This window comes from Staurois parvus, unplaced genomic scaffold, assembly GCF_062004578.1.
Source record: "Staurois parvus isolate SC_StPar_1 unplaced genomic scaffold, SC_StPar_1.0 ptg002264l, whole genome shotgun sequence".
NCBI classification, from domain to species: domain Eukaryota; kingdom Metazoa; phylum Chordata; class Amphibia; order Anura; family Ranidae; genus Staurois; species Staurois parvus.
In genome coordinates, this window is record NW_028320060.1 from 153,017 (window position 1) to 172,519 (window position 19,503).

The following is a 19,503-nucleotide window of genomic DNA, read 5'->3' on the forward strand; positions in this document are numbered from 1 at the left end:
TCAAGAGAAGTTGAAGCCTCCCATTGATGTCTATGGTAACATTCTTCAAACGCCTTGCACGCGCTTGCGAGGCGGTTGCAGAGCGTTAATATCATTAACTTCATTATAGGCATTTGTGGTGCGGTTTTAGCACTTAGAAAATGCCTGAAAAAATGCGCATAGGGCGTTTGAGGAGCATTAAAAACGCTTCCTAAACAGCTGTCTAACGCTATAGGGGCGTTTGGCAATAGTTACAAATTAGTCAAGTGTGAACGAGTCCTAAAGGGAAAAAATATATATATATTTTAGGCAGACAGATTGATAAACTGATATTTTCTTACATTATTCTGGATACGTGTGAAAACATTTATCCACTCCTCCAATCTGGATAGAGAAACACGTTCTGAGTTTATCAGAGAGATTTTACACCTCGGATGAAGCGTGCCGCCTCCTCCGGAACCGGTTATCTGACAGACTACAACTCGCTCAGTGTCTTCGTGTAAAATGCCTAAACATAGTGAAAATATCTAATTCTTCCATCAGCCAGAGGGAAGCTGAATTTGAACGCATGATTTGACAAGAAATTGGTGCAGAAAATGCCAAACAGGAAATTCTATTCAGTGAAATATCTGCAATGATCATTTCATGACGTTATTAGAAGGGGGAGTGATCATTCTAGATTTACATGAAGAAAAATAAGGAATAAGGTATCTGGAACCTTAAAGTGATCCTGTCAAACCTTTCAGATTTGGTTACCAGCAGGGGCGGACTGATAACTCATGGGGCCCCTGGGCAATAGGGGATCATGGGGCCCCTGTGTCCTTGCCCAAACTCAAAAAAGCCTATGAAAAAGGTACCGGGGGCATCTCATGGGGTCCCCTACTGACCCCGGGCAGTGCCCGAGTTTCCAAATGGTCAGTCCGCCCCTGGTTACCAGTATATATAAGCAGTTGAAATGAGATACCAGATCTTGCTGTAAAAGTTGATCTTGACACCGCCTTTGAAGACTCTTGGTCTTTTAGGTCATCAACAATATTAAAAGACCAATAAGGAGGATTGAGAGGAGGGTGATGTGAGGAGAAGAACAAGAGAAAAAAACTGAGATTTGTGAATCCACTGGCGATTCAGACATTCAGTTTACACTGAAGCGCTCATGAATTTGCTATGTCAAGGTAGACAGGTCTACTTTACGTAACACTTTATCTTGACCTTCAAACTAACCCTAAACTCCAGCCTAACCCTGTGCTTTACTCCTAAATCCAAGCTTTTACGTTGAACTTCCACCTAACCCTTTGCCCAAATATCCATTTTAACCATCTACCCTAATCCTAACCTATTCCTCAGCATAGCCCTTATGCTAGTCCTCAACTCAACCGCTCTACCTAACCCTCAATCCAACCCTAACCGTCATCTTCGTCTTCCACCCTAATTCTCAACCCAACAGTGTTCCCTGATGATCTGCCTAAATCCCTTGCCCTAATCCTCAACTCAGCGCCTATTGTCCTAATCCTCAACCAAAATTCTACTCTGATCATCGGCATAACCCCTTACTAGTGCTGGTATAAGATCCTTTAGTACCCAAAAAGAAAAGGCAAGAGAATGCCTTCCAGCATGAGCTGTGAAGTACCTCAGCAAAAGGTTTCAGGTTCTTCTTTTTGCACCCCTGTTGAATTGCCAAGGCAGCTGTCACTAACCCTTGCCTGGCCCTGGTGGTCTGATGAAGAAGGGACCCCCTTCGAAACCTGTCAGCCGTACTTTGAGAGTCTACCTCTGCACAGGCTCTACACTCCTAAAGTTCCTTTGAGGACTTATATGCTTGATTTACTTTGTTTGTGAGTATTATTCTCAATTTAATAAAATGATGGTTTACTGAGGTAATGTGCAAGGTTGGTACGCTTTTTGTTTCACTTTGCAGTACTGGTCGGGCTTCCCCAGCCTTGTTTAGAGCTGCACAACCTTCTATGCATTGGTGGTCAAATTTTTCATGTTCAGTTTCCGTCCACCCTTGCTCTGGGTCACAGAGCGCAGGAGAGGTTGTTTCTGTCCTTACCCTAATCCTCAGCTCCATCCCTGCTCTTAATCCTCAATCATTTTGTAAGGTGCCACGTAAACTGTTGGTGCTATATAAGTCCTGTATAATAATAAGAACCATACCTTAACTCTCAGTCTAGCCTTCCATCCTAATTCTCAACCCAGACCCTTTATCCAATTCTCAACTTAACCCCCAATCTAGACTTTGACACTAATTCTCAACCTAACCCTAACCCCCAGCGTAGCCTTCAACCCTAGTTACTGCATAAACCCAACCCCTTTGCCTAATCCTCAATCCAAGCCTAACCCTCAGCCAAACCTCTTATCCTAATCATCCAATTCAACGTTTAGCATACATCACTAGCACGCCATGGATCAAAATAGTGATGCCTGATGAAGGGGCCCTGAATGGCCCCCAAACATTGCAATTTATTGCTTGGACGTGATTGCGTTCATAAATTGTTGGACGCTTTTTTGAAGATCCATGGTATGCTGGCGATATATGCTTTGACTTCTGTTGACACTATGGCAGTTGCTAGAGCACCCACTTGCTTCAAGTCATTTCCAGGAACATGTGCAATGACCATATCCTCTCTCACCTTCCAACTAACCCTTACTTTAAACCTCAATATAAAGCTGGTCATAATACAGCAAAATATTGTTAGAAAATGTTGGTTTTTGGAACATTTGTTTAGTTTTGTAATAATTGGTGGTAATGAAAAAATTTGAAGATGGAAAATTTTTCTTAAACAAAAAAACCACATTCACAGTAAGAATTTCTTTAAGAAAAATGATACATATTGTAATGAAACCCGTTTAATACAGGAAGCCATTCAAATAGCAGATCTGGATGAAATTTTAAGGGCTCAAAAGAGATGAGGACCACCACAGTGTAGTAAATCCTAATAAAACCAATGTATTAAGAGAAAATGCCACAAAAATGAAAAGGCATCAAAATTGTAAACACAGGAGAGACAGGGACACTGCAAATCTTGTCTGCGGCCCACTTTCGGTTTACGTGATGGCGTTACCTGGCTTCCCCCCAACGTGACTTCATCTAGTAATCAAGTGAGCAACTTGATGCCTTAAAGGGGTATATACCTGGTTACTGAAGTAGTGCAGAAGTAAATTGTGGAATGATGCTCCATTCCCCTGATGATGCTGATTGGTGGAAAAATATGTTGGGCGGGGCCTAGCCGGTGAAGTCATATACATGCTGATACTCAAGGCTTTGGAGTCTTATGTAATTCTATATTTTTTAGGTTTGTGAGTATATGTCTGCTTATTTTTAATTAAAAATTGTTTTACGATAGAACACCATTGCGGTCCTTTGATCTTCTTGATTCCTTCTGGTGTCGGTCACATTATGCTGAGAAGGTGGTGAAAGTATCCTATCAGTGAGATGAGTGCTGATTATGAGCACGCAAATGAATTGATCTCTGGAAACATCAATATTTTTGGTAAGAGGCTGATCATTTTTTTGGTGGAGGAGTCACATTTGCTCACCACCTTTCAAGATTCGATTGAATCTCGGAGAATATATGTTGGACTGAACACTTTTTCACTATTTAAAGGCTGGTTTCACTTTTCATATGGCGGATTGCACTTATTTATTATAAAGTTGTGGTTTGTTAGCCTTTTTGTACTCAGAAGGTTCACCATGCACATCAAGTGTACGTTTAGTTTGTTAAAAGGTTATTATTTGATTTTTTTGAGAGTGGCACTGTTTGCTTTTTGTTTCACTAAGCGCAAATAATTTTTATAGATTATTGTCTCATCATGGTTCACTGGAGTCCCCAAGCCTTAGAAATGGCTTTGTAATCCTTTCCAGAATGATACATGTCAACTATTTTGTTCCTCATCTGTTATTGAATTTCTTTAGATCGTGGCATGATGTGTTGCTTTTTGAGATCTTTTAGTGTGCTTCGCTTTGTCAGATAGCTTCTACTTAAGTGATTTCTTGATTCAACAGGTCTGGTAGTAATCAGGTCTGAGTGCGGCAAGTGAAAATTAACTCCGCTTTCCAAAAAAAAAAAAAAAAAAAAAGTGGTTAATCACAGTTTATTCATGATTTAGCAGGGGGGGTGTAATTACTTTTTCACATAGGGCCGGGCAGGTTTGGACAGCTATTTTCCTTTAATAAATTAAATCATCATTTAAAAACTGCACTTTGTATTTACCTGGGTTATCTTTGTGTAATATTACATTTTGTTTGATGATCTGAATCATTTAAGTGTGACACATGCAAAAAAGAAAATCAGGGAAAAGGGAATTACATTTTCACAGTGCTGTATTTTGTTTAAGAGTGATAATTTGTTACTGTTTGCACTTATTTATTTGGATGCATGACCATACAAGAGTTTTAGTATTTGTTTCACATTGTTGTTTATATTTTCTGATTGTTAGTGGGGTCCAATAGATGCTCGTTTTCAACTGACGTGATGAGAAAATTCGAAGGAGCAGGATGGAAAATTTTTCTTGAACAAATGAAATTCTAACAGTGAACGTGGCCTGCATTGGGGAAAGTCCAATCACTCCAAAATCGACTAGCAAACGCAAACATTTAGGAAGTACCTTCGTCAAGTCATCCAATGGGTTGATCAGAATTATCATACGAATGTTAACGTGAACGTTTGTTCAGAAATCTTCTAGTTTATGGCCGGCTTTAGTATAGCAATCAGGGCTGAAAAAACCCACTAAACTATCTTGGACACAAATGATCCGTCTCACAGCACACACTGGGGACCCATTGTTTTTCGAAAACTGGGTTGCGTCTTTTACAGCCTGCAGGTCCCAGGTCACGCAGGGACTTACAGCTCCACAGCAGCTGAGGGTCAAAGGATGTGGGTCAAACGAAGCAGATTGTAGCCTGGGCCCTGATGACAGATTGCATACTCAGAGAAATTCAGCCTTCTGTCCGTGAAACTGAAGTCAGAGCTTTGCAGGAGCAGATGACCAATTACCATCTCCCCATGCCTTCCCGGCTCCTTTAATACTCGCTAAACATCTGCTTAGGAGAACATTCGTCTCTGTGCCAAGACATACAGCCAGACCAGGAGGACAGCCCCTGATTAAACCGCCATGTTACGATAAGACTCCCCGTCCCTACACCTTTCAAAGGAATTCCTTTGTCTTGCCTAAAATACAAACTTTTTGATCTATCAGCAAATTAGTGAGGACTTAACGGAACTGATAAGATTTTTCCTCTTTCTCTGATTTTTTAAAAGCGAAAACGATAGGCGTTCGTTTTATTGTTGTGGCGATTTTAATTAATCCTGAGTGCTTGAGTGGAAATGTAAAGCTTACAGCAAAAGGAGGCCGAGAGGAGAGAAGTGATGAAAGATGGAGAGAAGGGATGAGAAACGGAGGGAAGGAATGAGAGAATATGGGAAGGGATGAGAGACAGAGGTAAGGGATGAGAGATATGGGAAGAGATGAGAGATGCAGGGAAGGAATGAGAGATATGGGAAGGGATGAGAGACAGAGGGAAGGGATGAGAGATATGGGAAGAGATGAGAGATGGAGGGAAGGAATGAGAGATATGGGAAGGAATGAGAGATGGAGGGAAGGAATGAGAGATGGAGGGAAGGAATGAAAGACGCAGGGAAGGAATGAGAGACAGAGAGAAGGAATGAGAGTAGGAGGGAAGGGATGAGAGAAGGAGGGAAGGGATGAGAGAAGGAGGGAAGGGATGAGAGAAGGAGGGAAGGGATGAGAGAAGGAGGGAAGGGATGAGAGAAGGATGAGAGATGGAGGGAAGGGATGAGAGATGGAGGGAAGGGATGAGAGATGGAGGGAAGGGATGAGAGTAGGAGGGAAGGGGATGAGAGTAGGAGGGAAGGGATGAGAGTAGGAGGGAAGGGATGAGAGTAGGAGGGAAGGGATGAGAGAATATGGGAAGGGATGAGAGACAGAGGTAAGGGATGAGAGATATGGGAAGAGATGAGAGATGCAGGGAAGGAATGAGAGATATGGGAAGGGATGAGAGATGGAGGGAAGGAATGAGAGATGGAGGGAAGGAATGAAAGACGCAGGGAAGGAATGAGAGACAGAGAGAAGGAATGAGAGTAGGAGGGAAGGGATGAGAGAAGGAGGGAAGGGATGAGAGAAGGAGGGAAGGGATGAGAGAAGGAGGGAAGGGATGAGAGAAGGAGGGAAGGGATGAGAGAAGGAGGGAAGGGATGAGAGATGGAGGGAAGGGATGAGAGATGGAGGGAAGGGATGAGAGATGGAGGGAAGGGATGAGAGTAGGAGGGAAGGGGATGAGAGTAGGAGGGAAGGGATGAGAGTAGGAGGGAAGGGATGAGAGTAGGAGGGAAGGGATGAGAGTAGGAGGGAAGGGATGAGAGAAGGAGGGAAGGGATGAGAGATGGAGGGTAGGGATGAGAGATGGAGGGTAGGGATGAGAGTAGGAGGGAAGGGATGAGAGTAGGAGGGAAGGGATGAGAGATGGAGGGAAGGGATGAGAGAAGGAGGGAAAGGATGAGAGACAGAGAGAAGGAATAAGAAAATATGGGCAAAGATGAGAAATGGAGGGAAAGAATGAGAGACGGAGGGAAGGGATGAGAGATGGAGGGAAGGGATGAAAGAAGGAGGGAAGGGATGAAAGACGGAGGGAAGGGATGAAAGACGGAGGAAAGGGATGAGAGAAGGAGGAAGGGATGAGAGAAGGAGGAAGGGATGAGAGAAGGAGGAAGGGGATGAGAGAAGGAGGGAAGAGATGAAAGAAGGAGGGAAGAGATGAAAGAAGGAGGGAAGAGATGAAAGAAGGAGGGAAGGGATGAAAGAAGGAGGAAAGGGATGAAGAAGGAGGAAAGGGATGAAAGAAGGAGGGAAGGGATGAGAGAAGGAAGAAGGGGATGAGAGAAGGAGGAAGGGGATGAGAGAAGGAGGGAAAGGATGAGAGACAGAGAGAAGGAATAAGAAAATATGGGCAAAGATGAGAAATGGAGGGAAAGAATGAGAGACGGAGGGAAGGGATGAAAGAAGGAGGGAAGGGATGAGAGAAGGAGGGAAGGAATGAAAGAAGTTGGGAAGGGATGAAAGACGGAGGGAAGGGATGAAAGACGGAGGGAAGGGATGAAAGACGGAGGGAAGGATGAAAGATGGAGGGAAGGGATGAAAGACGGAGGGAAGGGATGAAAGAAGGAGGAAGGGATGAGAGAAGGAGGAAGGGGATGATGAAGGAGGGAAGAGATGAAAGAAGGAGGGAAGAGATGAAAGAAGGAGGGAAGAGATGAAAGAAGGAGGGAAGGGATGAAAGAAGGAGGGAAGGGATGAAAGAAGGAGGAAAGGGATGAAATAAGGAGGGAAGGGATGAGAGAAGGAAGAAGGGGATGAGAGAAGGAGGAAGGGGATGAGAGAAGGAGGAAGGGGATGAAGAAGGAGGGAAGAGATGAAAGAAGGAAAAAAGGAATGAAAGGAGGGAAGGGACGAGAGAAGGAGGGAAGGGACGAGAGAAGGAGGGAAGAGGTGAAAGAAGGAAAAAAGGGATGAAAGGAGGGAAGGGACGAGAGATGGAGGGAAGAGGCGAGAGATGGAGGGAAGGGGCGAGAGATGGAGGGAAGGGGCGAGAGATGGAGAGAAGAAATGAGGTATGGAGAGAAGGGATGGGAGATTCAGAGAAGGGGCGAGAGATGGAGGGAAGGGGCGAGAGATGGAGGGAAGGGGCGAGAGATGGAGGGAAGGGGCGAGAGATGGAGGGAAGGGGTGAGAGATGGAGGGAAGAAGTGAGAGATGGAGGGAAGGGGCGAGAGATGGAGAGAAGGGGCGAGAGATGGAGGGAAGGGGCGAGAGATGGAGGGAAGGGGCGAGAGATGGAGGGAAGGGGTGAGAGATGGAGGGAAGGGGCGAGAGATGGAGGGAAGGGGCGAGAGATGGAGGGAAGGGGCGAGAGATGGAGAGAAGGGGCGAGAGATGGAGGGAAGGGGCGAGAGATGGAGGGAAGGGGCGAGAGATGGAGGGAAGAAATGAGAGATGGAGGGAAGAAATGAGAGATGGAGAGGAGGAATGAAAGATGGAGGAAAGGTATGAAAGACGACGCAAAGGGATGAAAGAGGGAGGGAAGGAATGAATAAAATCACGATTATGGAGAACAGATGGAAAGGGGGGAATAATGTGTATAAAGAAAAAGGTGCAGAAGATGTCTAACAAATATGGTACAAAAGTACAACTATCTGACTTGCTGGAAATGCACTTTCAATCCTGTATCCTGGGAAATGTATGCACACTCCTTTCTTGTCCTTTCTTTTGAAGGAGATGTAGTTGAAGTTCAGGCTTCCTGCCACTCCCTGCAGAGAGACCACTGCTTCCTTACAGCGAGCAAGGGTCTGTCTTTGCAGCATCCTGACCGGGGACAGGATTTCTAAGCAGGCTGTCGCTGTTTTGAACAGAACTGTAAGACATTGAACACCTTTTGTTTTGATGCCCATGAAACGTATTTAGCTGACAATTAACTGAGGGTTCAGCTGGGCTTGAAAACAGCTCTGCAAAGTGTGGCCCCTGTTACCCCGAATACACGGAGTTAGCCTTTCTCTGGTCACTATAGGTTACAGCATATTATTGCTCCCTGAACAATCTCATTCCGGGAACGTGTCATTCTGTATATGAGGAGCACAGTGTGTGGGAGGCTTTCAGGTTGGTGCAGGAGGAAACTGAATAATAGGAGGCAAGGTGACATATGCTTCCTAAAACAAAGTCTGCTCCCCCCCCCAACATATGCCTCTTTAATAATTGAAACTAGTGTGTTTCTGGTTGGCATGGAAACACAATTTTAGCAGTTTTAGAGGAGCAGAATTTCACATGATCCCCTACACGCGGCAGGAGGGAAGGCCAACGTGTCCTCCTTACCTATGACTTTGACAAAATAAGCGTCAGCTTCAAAGTTATTCTGTAAGACGTGGATGGAGTTGTCATCAGAAGTTCCTGTGCTGAGCACAATGATGTCCAGAATTCCCTGCAAAACAAATCAGATTGGCCACAATTTATACCATGTCGGACAGCCCCATCATTTTTCTTTGCTGAAGTTAAGTGACACTTACAGGTCTTGTCATACATCCCCATCCCCCCCAACCTGACTGAGCAGTGAATGGAGAAACAGAAGACCGATAGGATCATATTTTATCACTCTGCTGTCTCCTCCTATCAGTAAACTAATATTCTCCTTTTGCTGCTTATTCTTCTTTAAGTCTGAGCTCTGCTGTAGAGGACTGCTGCAGAGAGACCACTGCTTCCACAAGAAGTGCAAGGGTCCCTCCCCTAGAGCCCTGTTTTAGTGCCTGCTATCTCTAACAATGAATATTCACATGCATCCCTTTGGTGTTGTTGAGGGCCACGCACATCAGTTCGACCATATTAAGAAAGTTGACCACCACTGCCATAGAGCATGCTGGCAGGGGACAGGCTTTTCTACTCCGGATGTGGCTGTTTTATAAAGAAAACAAACTGTAACACTTTGCACCCTTTTTTGTTTTGAAGCATTTGGAACATATTTAGTGGATTTAACCACTTCCAGTCCAGCCATTGTATATAAAAGGCCGGACAGTGGCAGTGCAGGGTCGGGTGGCTGTTTATAAATAGCCTCCCCGCCCCCTGCTTGTGCGCGCTCCCTGGGAGCGCGCAGCACCGCGATCCTGGTGCCCGCTTTGTCCTCCGGACACAGTGGAACACCGATCGTTGGACGGGACCTCTGTACGAGGTCCCGATCATATGATCACTGATTGGCCAATCAGTGATCACATGCAGAGTAGTAAGCAAGATGTCACTTCTGACATCATTGCTTACTATGTGTGAAATCTGTGAATGATTACAGAGGTCACATGGTACAGGGCTATTCAAAACAGCCTTGTACCATGTACTCAGTAGTTGTCAATGGCTGCAAGAATGCAGTCAGAGAGAAGGAGAAATTATTGCTTTTACAGCCTTTATGGGTGTAAAAGCAATCAGTGTAAAAAAAAAAAAATCTCCATCACCCCCCACAAGTAGTACAGTGTCACCATGGTGACATTGTACTGCTAGGGTGACAGTATGTAAAAAAAAAATAATAATAATAATATAAAAAAAAGTCAAAAAAAGTTTAAAAATTATAATTTTTGGTTATAAACTAATTTGTTTTTTTTGTACTAAAAAGATAACGGAATAAAATTTGGCCAATATTTTTTTGACTTTTTCATTTACATAAAAAAAATAAAAATCCCAGTGGTGAATACCACCAAAATAAAGATTTATCTGTCTCAAAAAAAATGATAAAAATTCATATGGGTACAGTGTTGCATGACCGCGCAATTGTCATTCACAGTGTGATAGCGCTGAAAGCTGAAAATTGGCCTGGACAGGAAGGGGGTGAAAGTGTCTGGACTGGAAGGGGGGGAAAGTGTCCGGACTGGAAGGGGGTGAAAGTGTCCGGACTGGAAGGGGGGGAAAGTGTCCGGACTGGAAGGGGGGGAAAGTGTCCGGACTGGAAGGGGGGGAAAGTGTCCGGACTGGAAGGGGGGGAAAGTGTCCGGACTGGAAGGGGGGGAAAGTGTCCGGACTGGAAGGGGGGGAAAGTGTCCGGACTGGAAGGGGGGGAAAGTGTCCGGACTGGAAGGGGGGGAAAGTGTCCGGACTGGAAGGGGGGAAAGTGTCCGGACTGGAAGGAGGGGAAAGTGTCCGGACTGGAAGGAGGGGAAAGTGTCCGGACTGGAAGGAGGGGAAAGTGTCCGGACTGGAAGGAGGGGAAAGTGTCCGGACTGGAAGGAGGGGAAAGTGTCCGGACTGGAAGGGGGGAAAGTGTCCGGACTGGAGGGGGGGAAAGTGTCCGGACTGGAAGGGGGGGGGAAGTGTCCGGACTGGAAGGGGGGGGGGAAGTGTCCGGACTGGAAGGGGGGGGAAGTGTCCGGACTGGAAGGGGGTGAAAATGTCCGGACTGGAAGGGGGGGTCCGGGGTTTAATAACACTTTAACAACAGGTTTTTAAATATAAGAGGTATAACTCTTCGAAAATATAAACAGTTGCTATCTGTTGAGACACATCAGAAATGTATTTTGTGGACTAGATTTAATAAATACTCCCTTTTTGTGTGCAAAACCAAATTCCAGACAACCCTGAATTTGTAATGTGTTTTATGTAATTGGACAGAGGTCACGCAATAAACATAATATTCAGTTTTGGCCGTAATATCCTTTTAATTAAATCCAATTCATTACCCCCAACCATTATATTTCATTACGTGATAAGAGCATAATTACATACGGTACATTTTATGGCACCATTTTGCCGTTGCGGCTTTTATGCTGGGTGATTAGCTGCGGGAATATATCAACTCGGGCACAATGAGAAGCAAGGCCCCGCCAGCTTCCAACACGGCGAGGGTTAATAGGAAAAGGGGTTTTTAAGACTCGTCTTTTTGAATAATTAATGACATACATTTATTAGTGGTGACTCCCTCGCTCTACTGTGGTTCGTGTAACTTTTAATAAAATCTGATCTCAAATAATTAACGATGCCAGTCACTAAAGTTCCAGGACTTTGATGTTGTGTTGTGACACTGGAGACGCCGTAATCTGCTTTCAGGCTGAATATCCAGTTTATTACATTCTGTTTCTTATATACTTTTTTCACTATGAACACTTGATAAAAGAGGGCGGCCTTGTTTTACTGTTTCTTCCCCATAAAGCCCAGTGAATCTGTTAGTTTATCCACTTCCACACCCGGACACTTTCCCCCCTCCTTCCAGTCCGGACACTTTCCCCCCCTTCCAGTCCGGACACTTTCCCCCCCCCTCCAGTCCAGACACTTTTCCCCCTTCCAGTCCGGACACTTTCACCCCCTTCCAGTCCGGACACTTTCACCCCCTTCCAGTCCGGACACTTTCACCCCCTTCCAGTCCGGACACTTTCCCTCCCTTCCAGTCCGGACACTTTCCCCCCCTTCCAGTCCGGACACTTTCCCCCCCTTCCAGTCCAAACACTTTCCCCCCTTCCAGTCCGGACACTTTCACCCCCTTCCAGTCCGGACACTTTCCCTCCCTTCCAGTCCGGACACTTCCCCCCCCCCTCCAGTCCAGACACTTTCCCCCCCTTCCACACCAGACACTTTCCCCCCCTTCCAGTCCGGACACTTTCCCCCCCCTCCAGTCCAGACACTTTTCCCCCCTTCCACACCGGACACTTTCCCCCCCTTCCAGTCCGGACACTTTCCCCCCCTTCCAGTCCGGACACTTTCCCCCCCTTCCAGTCCGGACACTTTCCCCCCCCTTCCACACCGGACACTTTCACCCCCTTCCAGTCCAGACACTTTCCCCCCCCTTCTACACCGGACACTTTCCCCCCCCCTTCCAGTCCAGACACTTTCCCCCCCTCCAGTCCGGACACTTTCCCCCCCTTCCAGTCTGGACACTTTCCCCCCCCTCCAGTCCAGACACTTTCTCCCCTTTCCAGTCCGGACACTTTCTCCCCTTTCCAGTCCGGACACTTTCCCCCCTTCCAGTCCGGACACTTTCCCCCCTTCCAGTCCGGACACTTTCCCCCCCTTCCAGTCCGGACACTTTCCCCCCTTCCAGTCCGGACACTTTACCCTCCTTCCAGTCCGGACACTTTCCCCCCCTTCCAGTCCGGACACTTTCCCCCCTTCCAGTCCGGACACTTTCCCCCCTTCCAGTCCGGACACTTTCCCCCCTTCCAGTCCGGACACTTTCCCCCCCTTCCAGTCCGGACACTTTCCCCACTTCCTGTCCGGACACTTTCCCCACTTCCTGTCCGGACACTTTCCCCCCTTCCAGTCCGGACACTTTCTCCCCTTTCCAGTCCGGACACTTTCTCCCCTTTCCAGTCCGGACACTTTTACCCCCTTCCAGGCTGGACACTTTTCCACCCTTCCAGGCTGGACACTTTCACCCCCTTCCAGTCTGGACACTTTCACCCCCTTCCAGTCCGGACACTTTCACCCCCTTTCCAGTCCGGACACTTTCACCCTCTTCCAGTCCGGACACTTTCACCCCCTTCCAGTCCGGACACTTTTACCCCCTTCCTGTCCGGACACTTTTCCCCCCTTCCAGTCTGGACACTTTCACCCCCTTCCTGTCCGGACACTTTTACCCCCTTCCTGTCCGGACACTTTTCCCCCCTTCCAGGCTGGACACTTTCACCCCCTTCCAGTCCGGACACTTCGCCCCCCTTCCTGTCCGGACACTTTCACCCCCTTCCAGTCCGGACACTTTCACCCCCTTCCTGTCCAGGCCAATTTTCAGCTTTCAGCGCTATCACACTTTGAAAGACAATTGCGCGGTCATGCAACACTGTACCCATATTAACTTTTTCGCATTTTTTGAGACAGATAAAGCTTCATTTTGGTGGTATTTATTCACCGCTGGGATTTTTATTTTTTTTGCTATATAAATGAAAAAGTCCAAAAATTTAGAAAAAAATAGTTTTTCTTATAAAATTTTGCAAATAAATAATATTTCATCATAAATCTTGGCCAAAATGTATTCAGTTATCTTTTTAGTAAAAAAAAATAACCCAAATTAGTTTATAACCAAAAACTATAATTAAAAAAATTTTTTTTTTTTACATTTTTATTTTATTTTTTTTGTATTATTATTTATGTTTTTTTTTACATACTGTCACCCTAGCAGTACAGTGTCACCATGGTGACACTGTACTACTTGTGGGGGGTGATGAAGATTTTTTTTTACACTGATTGCTTTTACACCCATAAATGCTGTAGAAGCAATTATTTCTCCTTCTCTCTGGCTGCATTCCTGCAGCCATTGAGAAATACTGTGTGAGCTGTGATTGGTCACAGCTTGTCACATGGTACAAGGCTAGTGTGAATAGCCTTGTACCATGTGACCTCTGTGATCATTCACAGATTTCACATGTAGTAAGCAATGATGTCAGGAGTGACATCTTGCTTACTACTCTGCATGTGATCACTGATTGGTCAATCAGTGATCACATGATCGGGACCTCGTACAGAGGTCCCGTACGACGATCGGTGTTCCACTATGTCCGGAGGACACAGCTGGCACCGGATCGCGGTGCTGCGCGCCCCCAGGGAGCGTGCACAAGCAGGGGGTGGGGAGGCCATTTATTAATGGCCACCTGCCCCTGCACTGCCATCATCTGGCCGTTCATATACAACAGCTGGATGGGAGGTGGTTAATTTGTGACAAAAAGCCTTCTCCAATAAAACCTTTTTTTCTAGCAAATATGCAGTATACAAATGTATAGGGGCCACCATATTTCTTTATCACATAAACTGGCCATACACTGCTTGAATTTCATCCGAGTCCTACTAAATCTGCCGATACCCTTCTCTTCTTCCTGCTTGGCAGTGCTACATTGGCTTGAAATTTGGCTGGTTCAGCAGGAACTGGCCGAATTTCGGATCCATGCATCAACTTGAATACAACCACCCTGTCAGATTTTTTTCATGTGATCACTGCCAGCAGCTATAGCTGCTGGAAGCGATCACTGTGTTCTGCTGGCAGGAAAGGCTCCCCAAGGGCAGAACACAATAGCTCTGGGGGAGGGATTTCCCCATCAATACCGACTGTGTTGATTTGGGAATCAAGCAATTTTCTTCCAGCCGTGTTTGCAGGAAAGAAAATGGCTTGAATCCCCTATCAACACAATCAGTGTAGATAAGGGAATACCTCCCACAGTGCTTTTGTGTTCTGTCGGTGGGGAGCCTTTCCTGCCAGCAGAACACAATGATTCTATGGTAGGACCCAGATGTTGCAGAGTTCCCCTTTAAACTCTAACACTTCTAGCAGCCTGTGTTTGTAGAAGCAAGGTTTTTGGCTCATTACATCACCAATCTTGTCTCCAAATATCACCCAAACCGCACTCTCTGCTCCTCGCAAGACCTCCTGCTCTCTAGCTCCCTTGTCTCCTCCTCCCATGCTCGTTTCCAGGACTTCTCCAGAGCTTCCCCCATCCTCTGGAACTCTCTACCCCAATTTATCTGACTATCGCCTACTCTGCTCACTTTTAGGCGATCTCTGAAAACCTATCTCTACAGGGAAGCCTATCCTGCCCTCGGCTAATAATGGAATCTTCTACTCTTCCAACCAGTCCATCCCCCAGAGTTACTACCTTTTGTACCACTAGCCCCTCTCTCCTAGATTGTAAGTTCCAAGGAGCAGGGCCCTCTTATCCCTCTTGTATTGAACTGTATTGTCTCCTGTTATATTGTAAAGCGCTGAGCAAACTGTTGGCGCCATATAAATCCTGTATAATAATAATCTTCCCCCTCCATATTTCCTGTGTACGGGTCTGCAGCTGGTATTTTCTTATCTCTAGTTGCTGGCCAAGGTTATTCTGTAGAGTTTAGGAAGCCTTTTGAGTGTATAGAAAGTAGGAAAGGAGTGTATGCCTTGTGACGTAATCGTTGGTATATACGCTTGTAAGAAGTTTTCTACAACTCAGCAAATGAGAGCTTCTTGCTGTCTGCTGGGTCACTACAGCGCTGTTTTTTTGTTTTAGAGCATTTTTTTTTATTAAATATTAAGGCTCCTCAGAGATTTTGCTCGCTGGGCATTCAATGTCACCACTGTTAATATCATCAATTATATCATGTGGGAGTCTGCCATCAATATTGCAGCCCACAGACTGAGCTGTGCCCAGGATCTCCTTGATGTACCAGATAGTTCTCTGGCCGGGGAACGATGCCTCATCTGACGAGCAACGCTGACAACTTCATCAAATGTGTTGCTTCCACTGCGTTTAAGGTTCTTCTGCTTCTTGCTGTCATGTGCAGGCTCCTTCAGGGCCTTGATGATCAGAGAAGAGGCAGATGACACAACCTCAATATGGGCCTGTCTGTTTTAGATGGTCAGTTTGACAGTGATCTTCAAGCCCTTCCAGTCACCGGTTGCCTTGGCAATGTCCTCACCAACTTTTTTGGGAGACAAACCCAGAGGTCCGATTTTGGGGGCCAGAACTGAGGTGGCCCCTACCTCACCACCAGTGCATCTCAGGTAAACGATTTTAATTTTGTTGGGGTCGAACTTAGGAGGCATGTCTGTGCCGGACTAAGGGGGCTCCGCTTTTCTCGGACCAGTTTTGGTGTTGGATGAACCCGGATTCAGGACGACCGAAGACCAGTTTCACCTCCACCAGCAAGGAAGCGGGTTTGGAAAAAGGGCTACAGCACTGTTTTTAATAAAATAGTTGCTTCCTTCAGAAGTCTGAGTCTGGAGTTTTATCTGGTTTTGTGGAAATTGCTACTACAATTCCTTCATCGGCAGTGATCCAATGAAAAAAATTCCAACAGCCTGGTTGGACTGAAGTCGATCGATAGGTCGACCTCAGTACAACCAGCCTGCCCATAGATGGCTCGAATCTTAGAAGGTCCCTGCTGAACCGGTTGAGATTTGATCCATCTATGGCCTTCTTTAGTCTATGAGTCGGCTGGCTGATTGAAAACAATGCACTCCCTGTGTGGCTTAGCAGTTGTCAAGCATGTAGGCAGATTCATTGTAGCAGCTAACCCACACTGCCTCTAGTGGCCAATCTACAAATCTTGGATGTCTATACTGAATACAATACCTATACTATATATACAGTATGGAAGCACAAGATTGGAAGTATGAATCAAGTCAAAAATGCAAGGTTAGCACTTCAATAATGCTCTTGCTGGAACTACACTATACTGTAAAAATAAATTATTATTATTATACAGGATTTATATTGCACCAACAGTTTGCGCAGCTCTTTACAAAATAAGGGGGGCAGTACAATTACAATACATTTCAGTACAGAAGGAATAGGAGGGCCCGGCTCATGGAGCTTACAATCTAAAGGAAGGGGGAGGGGATACAAAAGGTGATAGCTGCGGGGGATGATCTGGTGGAGGTGAGTCAAGTACAGTTCTTAGGTGGAGGTGGTGTAAGCTTCCCTGAAGAAGTGAGTTTTCAAAGATCGCCTAAAGGCAGACAGGGTGGGGGCTGACCGGACATACTGTGGTAGGGAGTTCCAGAGGATGGGAGAGGCTCTGGAGAAGTCCTGGAGGTGAGCGTGGGAGGAGGTGGTGAGGGAGCTAGAGAGGAAGATATCATGGGAGGAGCAGAGTGGGCGATTTGGGCTGTATCAATAATAATAAATATAGAGCGGCTTCACGTCTAACTTGCCTAAAAAAAAATTATCCCCTTGCTTTGATATAAAAAGATCAAAGAATACATTTAAATCGCTCGACTTCTGCAGATCTTCTCCTGGCCTGAAAGCTGTACAAACCATTAAAAGCGACGATGACCTCTGGAACATGCTATTTCTATTCCCATCCCAGAGCTCGGTAACAAGAGGTCCCCCCCCCCCCCCAATGAGCCGTAATACGTGCGGAGGCATCAGAGAGACGCAGCGGTTTCATGAATCATGCTTGATCTGCCCGTGCGTCTCAAAGTTTCTGCCTAATTAAGTCATTTGCTTTCATTATCTACCTCTGGCTCCAACAATCTGACATTAGAGAGAAGCCGGGAGCGCGGATTTAAAAGAAAGAGAGGCGCGTGCCAATTAAAAGTAGCAAAAAGTGATCTCACGTCTTCGTAAATGTCAAAGAATGTCGCCACCACCGCGTCTTTTATTTGATTTAGGTCTGAGAGATCCCAGTGGACTTCGAAAACCCGGGAGCATGTGCTGTTCTTGCAGGGGACGTTCTCCAGGAGGAAGGCTTGCTGGTTGCTATGGAAAGAGAAAACAAAAAGATTAGGATGTGAGGTCCATCACTGTGAAGACCAACAGCAGAAACAGAGAAGCATGAAGAGCCAGTAGAACGTCTTTTACATCCCTAGTCCTGGACCACCGCGTTACGATTTTTAAATGAAAATGCTTCGACCCATTCACTGTCAGAGACGTTTTTGCAATATATGTATAAAAAAATTATTTTAGGCCTGAAGATTAGTTAAAACCTCCCAGCTGGAATTTACAATTAGATTTTCTTCAGCACACATGGTCCGGATAGAATCCATTGGGGGGTCAATGGTGGAGAAGGATATGGGGGTTTTGGTAGACCACAAGCTTAATAATGGCATGCAATGCCAAGCTGCGGTTTCTAAAGTGAGCAAAATCCTCTCTTATATTAAAAGATGTATAGACTCCAGAGAGAGAGATATCATATTACCCCTACACAAATCATTAGTAAGACCTCATCTGGAATATGCAGTTCAGTTTTGGGCACCAATTCACAAAAATAACATTGGGGAACTGGAGAAAGTACAGAGAAGGGCAACCAAAATGATAAGAGGCATGGAGGAGATCAGCTATGAGGAAAGATCAGAGGAACTGAATTTATTCTCTACTGAGAAGAGCAGATTAAGGGGGGATATGATCAACATGTATAATACATAAGGGGGGATATGATCAACATGTATAATACATAAGGGGGGATATGATCACCATGTATAATACATAAGGGGGGATATGATCTCCATGTATAATACATAAGGGGGGATATGATCACCATGTATAATACATAAGGGGGGATATGATCACCATGTATAATACATAAGGGGGGATATGATCACCATGTATAATACATAAGGGGGGATATGATCTCCATGTATAATACATAAGGGGGGATATGATCAACATGTATAATACATAAGGGGGGATATGATCTCCATGTATAATACATAAGGGGGGATATGATCACCATGTATAATACATAAGGGGGGATATGATCTCCATGTATAATACATAAGGGGGGATATGATCTCCATGTATAATACATAAGGGGGGATATGATCACCATGTATAATACATAAGGGGGGATATGATCTCCATGTATAATACATAAGGGGGGATATGATCTCCATGTATAATACATAAGGGGGGGGATATGATCACCATGTATAATACATAAGGGGGGATATGATCTCCATGTATAATACATAAGGGGGGGATATGATCTCCATGTATAATACATAAGGGGGGGATATGATCTCCATGTATAATACATAAGGGGGGATGTGATCACGTTGTATAATACATAAGGGGGGATATGATCACCATGTATAATACATAAGGGGGGATATGATCACCATGTATAATACATAAGGGGGGATATGATCACCATGTATAATACATAAGGGGGGATATGATCTCCATGTATAATACATAAGGGGGATACGATCACCATGTATAATACATAAGGGGGGATATGATCTCCATGTATAATACATAAGGGGGGATATGATCACCATGTATAATACATAAGGGGGGATATGATCTCCATGTATAATACATAAGGGGGGATATGATCTCCATGTATAATACATAAGGGGGGATATGACCTCCATGTAAAATCCATAAGGGGGGATATGATCTCCATGTATAATACATAAGGGGGATATGATCACCATGTATAATACATAAGGGGGGATATGATCTCCATGTATAATACATAAGGGGGGATATGATCTCCATGTATAATACATAAGGGGGGATATGATCTCCATGTATAATACATAAGGGGGGATATGATCTCCATGTATAATACATAAGGGGGGGATAT

The 19,503-nt window shown here is 45.3% G+C and overlaps 1 protein-coding gene and 1 pseudogene across 1 annotated transcript in view; both read right to left on the reverse strand.

Annotated features, from left to right (window-relative positions):
- The window catches only part of ITFG1 (integrin alpha FG-GAP repeat containing 1), a gene marked incomplete at its 5' end in the record, with an annotated part of 284,615 nt that overhangs the window by 125,446 nt on the left and 139,666 nt on the right, over positions 1–19,503 (reverse strand). The window contains 2 exons of the mRNA XM_089665615.1: positions 8,860–8,965; positions 17,531–17,672. Coding sequence (XP_089521741.1) covers positions 8,860–8,965; positions 17,531–17,672 — 248 coding nt within the window. The remainder of the gene's footprint in view (positions 1–8,859; positions 8,966–17,530; positions 17,673–19,503) is intronic.
- LOC149431428 (large ribosomal subunit protein uL11 pseudogene) lies at positions 15,466–16,121 on the reverse strand (annotated as a pseudogene).